Raw genomic sequence first — 8,484 nt, 5'->3', positions numbered from 1 at the left:
CTGTGCTTTTAAGTAATTGTCACCCCTTAGGGACAAGCCTTCAAGAAGGCAGAGGGCTCGCATAACTGTGGATCAGTAAAGGAAGCAGTTCAATTAGCATTTCACACGCCTTTTCTTCCCTCTCTTCTTACCTTCCCTGCAGCGGGCATGCTTTCCCCTTAAAGGATTGTCCTGTTTCTGCTCCTTGCCAGCGTTGGCAGGGTGACAGTAGTCGAGTGTGCAAACTTGTGCTATTGTCCCCAGGCCAGGGGGAGTCATGGAGACCCACTAATATGACACAGGAAAATGTTTGCTGATGGCAATTCTATGGGCTTTGTCTAACTCTTTCTCCATCATGACGACTCGATTTAAGTCTCTAACTGTTTGACTACAGATGCAAGAGTACTATCCAACTCCATCCTTTTGTTCGGGTAGTTTGAATGGGTAATTCAGCTTTTGTGTAACTCAATTGAGGGGGCAAACATAAAGACAAGATTCTTGAGCGCTCAAGCTCCCTTTCCATGGATATCTGCACATCTCTTTAGAGATTTGTTCCTTTCCTACCTTTTTCTGACATCATCCACCCCTTAAAAAAAAAAAAAAAAAAAAAAGCTCCGATGGGGAACAGTTAAAAGTAGGCTAGTCCAGTCCCCCGTATTATATTGTCCTGTGCCAATGAAGCATGTTTAGTATCAGCCCCCAGACAGCTTTGGAGAATGCAGAGAAAAGGGTGTCTAAACTTTCCTAACTGATCTTCAGCATTTTTGCTTTGGATTGTGTAATTTTAAAATGAAAGGTTTCCATCGGGGTGAAGAGAATAGGGAGAATGGTAGAAATCATGGGGAAATGATTGTATTTATTAGCTGTCTTTCTGCGGCTGTCCCCATGGAGACAATTTGTGATGGCAAAGAATGCAAGGAGGGGAGGCTGATGCCTGATTGGGATGCTTTGTATTTGGCAAAGTGGCTTCTGATTGGCCTGGGAGAGCCCCGAACTCGCTGGAGTCGATATTCATTCAGCTTGCTCAAGTGCTTGCTAAACTACATCCAAACACTGGCGGGCCCTGGCTGCCTCCGCCGAGGTTGGCGGTGTGTAACCTGCCTAACGAGATTAGCGGGGAAGGGGCTCTCTCTCCTCTGCAGCGACGCTGCCGCCAGCACCGGTAAGAAAAGCTGCCGCACGCCGGGTGAGTGTCCGTGCTTGCTTCCAGGGCGGCCACCCCGGCTTCTGTCCACCTAAGCGCTCTCTAACAAGATTAGGCGCTGAGCTGCTGGCACTTGTGAGCCGGTCCCCGTGCCGGTGTGTGCTGGGGAGCAGTGCGGGGCGGTGGGCTGCGGGCACGCGTCCGCTCCGACGGCAGCTTCCCTGCACGGAAGCGAGCTGACGAACAACTTGTTTGTGTGGCTGAGAAGTTTGACATGTCCCCCCTCCGTTTGCTTAGTGCTATTTGAACCAAAGCTTCTTGCTCAAAAGTCTGCCTGTCATGTTTCGCAGGTTTGCCGAGGTTTGTCTGAAGAAGGATTATAAACTTTTCATGGGAAACTCTGCACGGTGCATTCAATGAGATGGCATCGGACAGCGAGGTAAAAACTCTACTGAACTTCGTTAACCTGGCTTCGAGCGACATCAAAGCGGCTCTGGATAAATCAGCTCCTTGTCGCCGGTCAGTTGACCACAGAAAATATTTGCAGAAGCAGCTCAAGCGGTTTTCGCAGAAGTACTCACGGATCCCACGGTGTCACCCCAGCAAAGCCCCTGAGTGCGGCTGGCGCAGGGGGGCAGAGGACCGGGCCCGCGGCCCCCAGCCCGAGGCACCTGAGCCCAGCCCCCACGGCAGGGCTGCTGCCGACAAGGTGATGCAGACAGCCGAGGCAGAGGAGAGCTTCACCGGGGAACGGGTTCTGCAGGAGCAAAAACCCGAGGCTGCCCGACCGGACCAGGTGCCCATGAGGAAGCGACAGCTCCCCGCGTCCTTCTGGGAAGAGCCACGGCCGGCGCAGAGCCTGACGTCCAGAGCCTTTGCTGCCAGCCCTGAGGGGCTCCAAGCCCCCAGAGACCCTCCTCCCTATGAGGGGAAGAAAAGCAAAAGGAGCCCCGACGCTGCTGGCCCGGAGAGCCCCCCTGACACTGCGCCACATGCCGGGGAGAAGGACCCCGGCGGGGCCCTCTCGGGCCGAGTGGGTGCTTGGACCTGCTGCCCCTTCCCCTGCCCCGGGCCAGGCGTGTACCAGCCCCCGGGCGCGCTGCCGCCGTCGCCCTTCCCGGGGCTGGGGCTGTGGAGCAAGAGTGCGGCCACGCTGCCGGCGGAGGTGCCGCACTTCTGCAAGGAGGCCGATGGCCCGGGGCAGAAACTCTACAGGCCCATGGTTCTGAAACCCATCCCCACCAAGCCCGCCATCCCTCCTCCCATCTTCAATGTTTTTGGGTATCTTTAGCGGGGCGGGTGTCGGAGTCATGCCGAACACGACAGCTCCCGAGGGGGATTTGAAACGCCCGGTCAGCCTTCGGGCATGAGCTGCTGGCAGCGCGGAGCGGCAGGGGAGGGAGGCCGGCGATCACACCCTGTGCCTCGTGGGCGGGCTGCAGGGAATTAGTAACTGCTGGGAAGGTACTTAGGCTGCACTCTCCTCTCCGTACACGGCGGTAAATCGGGAATAAACCTTGCGAAGCCGGTGGCATGGAGCATGACCAGGTCTCTTTCATCGATGGGCATTGTCTGAGCCGCGGCGAGCGGGGCTGCGAGCCATTCATAGCCGCACTTGTAACACCTAGGAGACCTTCTCCACGTGGGAACATCTTTCTGGGGCTGCCCTGCCCCAGAAATTGAATGAATTCAATGCATTCAAAGAGTTTTTGTATTTTAAAGTAATTCCAGCGAAGTCAAGATATTCGGGTCATTTCGTTTTGCACACAAGAGACTGTAAGGGTGGTATTTGATATAGAAACCTCTTGTGATTAAGCTCTTGTTGTATGTAAATACTGAGAGAATTAAAAAAATAAGGGAAGAAATAAGGTAATTTTATTTTGGCGATTCTGCAAATGCAGTCTTAGTTTTGCCCCACTGGGTAGACATGGGTTTGATTTGCAGCTGGTGGGGAGATACGAGGGCTGAAATCTCTGCCTATTCAGATTGATACAAATCAGAAGTAATTCTTCGAGGGCTAGGATATTAGCTAGTGCTAAGCTGGTGCAAATGGAAGTGGGATGAATTTCCACATCAGGAATTGCTCTGCATCAACAGAATAAATGAGGAGTCTTATTAGTTTAATACAAAACCATTAGGTGTGATGGAAGAAAAAAGTAAAAAATAGACTGCTTTGATTTCTGGCTGAGAGATATCTTTTATTTTGCCTGATTTTAAGATGTTATCACAAGACCTGGCTGTATATGCTTTGCCTAGTATTTTCCTTATATTTTTTTTTAACAAATTGGCATTGGAGAATTTTTTAGGAAGTGTTTTAAGTTAGGTTTCTCTTAAACCCATGGAGAAAGTGGTACTAAGACACAGAACATGAAATATGAGAAGTTTAATACTGCAGGTGTATGTGTCTATTTGGCTATACTGGAGTAAATTACTGAAGTCAAGAAAAATATATTTTGGGACAAAAAGGGGCCAAAGAATGGACACCCATGATCTCCCAGTGCCTGAACCTGCTGTTGCTGAAGCTAATGGGAACTTCTCCCAGGACTCAATAGAAAGTGGCCTTGATTGGTTTGGTCTGTGACTAGCATAGCTCTCTATGACTCCTGATATCTCTACAAAGGGAAAACCAGAAAACGCTTCATTTGAGTGCATCATAGTCATTAAAAATTATCATCTGAAGCAATTGTAGAGTATAATTTTGTATCTTCTGATGGCCTTGGTATTATATAACCAGGTTGCAGCTTTTCTTAGGATATGATCTACCCCTGGGATTAGCTCAGTTGGTTAGAGCCTGGTACTAATAATGCCAAGATTGTGGATTTGATCCCTCTATGAGCCATTCACTTAAGAGTTGGACTTGATGATCCTTGTGGGTCCCTTCCAACTTAAAATATTCTATGATTCAACTCCCAGGCTAAAAGTGGTTTATTCTTTCCTCAAACCTCACATACCCCACCAATGTTCACTTTTATGGAAACAATGTCTTTAATGTGTGTAGTGCAGGTGAAGAGAAGAAATAGAGGTGGCTTTCATTGCTTTCTCCCTGCTATGGCACTTGATATATGTATCAAGCCAGTATAGACTGTAGGAGAGAGAGCAGGAAATGTCTCTGGTAGCACATACTTGCAATTAAATGCAAGGTGTGAGGTGCTAAAGAGCCAATCTAGGGGTTAAAGATTTCAGGTTGACTCTTGATCCAGAAGTAAAGATTGGAACATACCTAGATGCCTTTCCCTTTTTTGGAAAATCCATGAGGAAATTCTGTCCCTCTCCAAAAGGAGTGTAACAGAAGCCAGAGCCATTGAAGTTAAAGGTAGGAGAACAACAGCTTTTAATTTACAGTCCTGTAGATAAGGAATTTTGTTACATGGAAATGGGGGGCTTTTCTCACATCAATAGCTCTGTGTTGCTGCTGTATTCCAGATGCAGCCAGATGCTGAACTCTTGTTTCAGTACTATCAATACAGAGCAGCCTCCTTGGTATTGGTCTGGATTTCCATCTGGGTGGCCAAACCAGGTAATGGAATAAACTACTGGCATTGCAGTAGTTGCTGTGCTTAATTGTTCCTCCTTGAGTTCATTAGGGAAATTTCTAAGTGCTGTGGATCACACCAGAATAAGGGCTTCTGTAAAAATTAAAATATTTGGCAAAGTGGATAGCCTCTGTATAAATCTTATTTCTGAAGAAATCCAGAAAAAGAAGAGAGTTAAAACCAAGTTTCTATCTTTTGAATATTAAATTCCTAGTTTTATTTTTTTACTTCTTTTAAACTCCTTTTTATTTGAATGTATGTTGGTGCATTTTTCCATGTAGTAGAACGGTGTGTTTTAAAGTTATGATGAAGGATTGAAACAGACCATTCTAAATGACCTCAGACTCAGATATTTATGCTCCTACACTCAGATTTAAACTAATGTTACTTTTTCAAAATCCTTTGTGACATGTAAGCTCCCCCCCAGCCCAAGGCAGGCAGTGGCCCTTGCTGGGCTTTGAACTGGAGCAGCAGTGAAGTAAAACACAAACGAACAGAAGACAATTGTTAAGTATATTCAAAATCCCTGAATGGGGATGTCTGAGACTTTCCAAAAGGTTTGCAAATAATAGCAACTCTGTCTCCTCTCTAGCAATACTTACTGTTCTCTCATCCCTGAGATTGACAATGGAATTATTAATTATTCAAGCTTGGATCGATTCAGAATTTTTCTGGATGTTTTTGTGTTTGGCTGGTTGATGGTTGATGTTGCTATTCAGGACAGCTGATAGTCCTTAAGAATCTGCTTGTTTATTCATATGTTGTTTGAAAGATGGAAACATAACATTTGAGAGCTGCTATAACAGTGCAGATTTAAATTTTTAAAAACACAATAGCTTTTATAAATAATGGGAAGGGAGAGGTAAATGAAAAAACTTTCATACAAAATGAAATAAAAAAATCAAAAAAGTGCACAAGAACATCAAGTGAATTGCACATGTTGCAGTAAAAAAAGTACAGTAACCTGGTCATGAATATTCCTAGAACATTTCATATAAAGTCATCATCTCTGAAGGAGTCTTAACTATCACACTCAGTGAAATAAGCCACTAAAATTACTGATCTGCTTACAAAGCCTGGCTTGCCTGGGTTTTGGAGTATTTTTCTTTTCACAGTAACTTGTAGATAGATGCATTAAAGGCACATTGAATTTGTGCAGATTCAGTATTGTGCACAAAATAGTATGTCAGTGACTGGAGTGGAGATGTAGTGGGCTCCATTTCAGTGCAAATAAATGTAAACTGAGTGTGTGAAGGTCTGCTTTAAAGATCAAGTGGAAAGGACTTAATAACATTGTAATTACCAGACTCCCCCTCTAACAGATAGACTCTTCTCACCTCAGTTTCTGAGCACAGCATGCACTTATCCTTCCCACAGCTGATATTCCCATCAGACCAGTGCTCTCTGGCTCAGTGACTCCTGCTCAGGACTGAACGTTGACAGCAACCAGAACGTGGGTCTCTCAATAGAAATGAAGGTCTCTTGGCTGGAAGAAGAAATGGGCTTTCCATATCTATCTCATTCAAACCCAGTTATCTCATTCAAACCTGGCTTCTCCAAGGACCAAAAAAGAAATTGCTACTTGCTTGACTTTTGTGGACACAAAAATGTTGGCTCAGGGGAAATTCCCGAGGTGGGATACTTATGAAATCCCACTTCTGGAGTTATTAATGTACTTGGTGATTCTGAACCCTTCTACCTGCCAGGGTCTCCAGGGCTGTCACTGCACACCAAACTCTGAAGTGGTCTCCACCAAGCTCTATCTGTATCCATCACCCTCTACAACTCTGCTCTGTTACACTTACTTGATTTCTAGGACTTCTGATTTATATCAATGTAAGACCCAGACCTTTGTTGCACAGCCCCAGAAAGTGAGAGATGCATGAACTCCACAGTGATTTCCTATCTCTCCAGGTTCTGCTTACCAATACAGGGCCTTCACTGGCAGAGCTAATATAGCAATTTCTTGTTCCTTTTCTCTCCACCCAATGTTTTTCTAACCTAAACCAATTCCCTGTTCACATCACACTGTGAGAGACAAGGGAGTAGATCTTAAACTGGCAGTAAAGAAAGTTACTGGATGAAATTTCAGCAGTGGAGGAATCTCACTTGTCTTTCCAAAGCTTTACAAGAGCAGTGTTCAGTGTGAATTGTGTTGGTTTTTCAATTTTTGTATTTTTAAAGGGGACAGCAATGGACAGAGTAAGCAATCCTGTAACCAATGCTTTTTCCACTCACATCTTGTCCCACAAGTGATGAAGACATTTCACGCAAAGTCATCACAGTCTGTGTGCCCAGACAGATTGTATTACTTATATTTGTGCAACACACTTCAGTCCTGTGTTAAGGTATAAAACTCCACACAAATAAAACTCAGTGCAATGTATTTTCCCTACTTAGATTTCTATCATATTCCATGGATGGTATGCACACCAACAAACAAAACCAGATCTGTAAGGTCTCTGGTGGGGACTCCAAGCAGACCATGGTGCACAGCTCCTCTGTAACCTAAGGTAAGGAGTGTGATTCTAGCATAAGATCTGAAAAGATGTAGTTTCAAATTTAGTTTCTTCCATTCTTTTTTAGGTGCCTAGTGAGGGATAAAGCACTCATCAAAGCAGTTCAGCAAGTCACACCTGTCAAGTGATCTGTAGTCTCTGCCATTAACTGTTCATGGGCTCCTTGGTCTCCCCAGCTGTGAGGGAATGTGACTTGTTAAAAACTTCAATAAAAGAATTTCACGGACAATTATAGTGGTTCAGTAGATAGATGGTGACTTGTTAAGCTGCCATAAATCAGTTGTGGATCTGAGCTGTAAATAGGTGACCTAATTTTCAAAGAAGCTGAGATAATAACTTTCATCAGTGTCAAAGGAAGCCAATAGATACTTCAAACTTCCAAAGTCAGAAAATTCAGGGCTAAATTCTGAGATTTTTTTATTCTGCCTCGGTAATATCTCATACTGAATATGATTTCCCTGGTTTAAGTGGAACAACACCTGGTGCAAGCAGCTTGGCATTGTTTAGGCACTTGAATAAAGATTTGGACACCTAATTCTGGGTATTCATTTCCATAAATTTTGCAGTTTGAATTCAATAATTTTGAAATAATTTCTCTTTCTTTCAGTCATGGTATTGTTACAGCCACAGAGGTCCAAGGAGGTCAGAGAGGCTGGGTTTTATAGAGATAAGATCTTCTAGGGAAGGAAGAGAATAAGTTGGTTCAGCAGTTTTGCCTCTCTCCTTCACATCACTCTCTGTTCCTGCTCCTCTAGGGCTTTGTTCTGTTCTGACACCAGCTTCATGAAAGCATAAACCTACTGTTTACAGTGCAGCTACTTCTAATTTACACCAAAAAAACCAAAGCGGTAAGAGTTGTTTTCAAATCCCCAGTCTAGGAAATTCTCTCACGCAAAATTTCACTTACTTCCTATTGCAAATATAATACAGAATTAACTGTATTCACTATGTGCAAATATAATTCTTCCATCCTCCTTAAATAAACCTTTCCTTGACTTTTAAAGGATTCAGAATTTCTGGATTTTAGTCTATTAAAGAGTTCTGAGATTTGAAGATTCATAAATCAAGTCCTTAATAAGAAAGGTACAAAAAAAGAAGTAAAGGTGTTAGCAAGGTGGTGTCAAAATATCAGAGAATTAGCAACCAACACACTTAGCAGAAATCCAAACAATAGAATAGAAACTACAATAAAAATCTCAGTCAGTGAAGGTATTCCCAAACACGTTGATTCTTGACAAGCTTTGAATTGTGACCACAGCAAGGATGCTAAGCTCCACCACAGCTTCAGGACACTTTTGAGTTCCTCACT

General features: G+C 44.2%; 1 protein-coding gene across 1 annotated transcript; it reads left to right on the top strand.

The window, feature by feature from the left end:
- Window positions 1–1,544: 1,544 nt before the first annotated feature.
- FAM181A (family with sequence similarity 181 member A) lies at window positions 1,545–2,414 on the top strand. Its single transcript, XM_053946537.1, has one exon. The coding sequence runs from the start codon at window positions 1,545–1,547 to the stop codon at window positions 2,412–2,414; it is 870 nt and encodes a 289-aa protein (XP_053802512.1).
- The last annotated feature ends 6,070 nt before the right edge of the window (window positions 2,415–8,484 follow it).

Source organism: Vidua chalybeata, chromosome 6 (genome assembly GCF_026979565.1).
Source record: "Vidua chalybeata isolate OUT-0048 chromosome 6, bVidCha1 merged haplotype, whole genome shotgun sequence".
NCBI classification, from domain to species: Eukaryota; Metazoa; Chordata; class Aves; order Passeriformes; family Viduidae; genus Vidua; species Vidua chalybeata.
The sequence above is the reverse complement of the archived record's forward strand: the minus strand, read 5'-3'. Positions and strand labels throughout refer to the sequence as shown.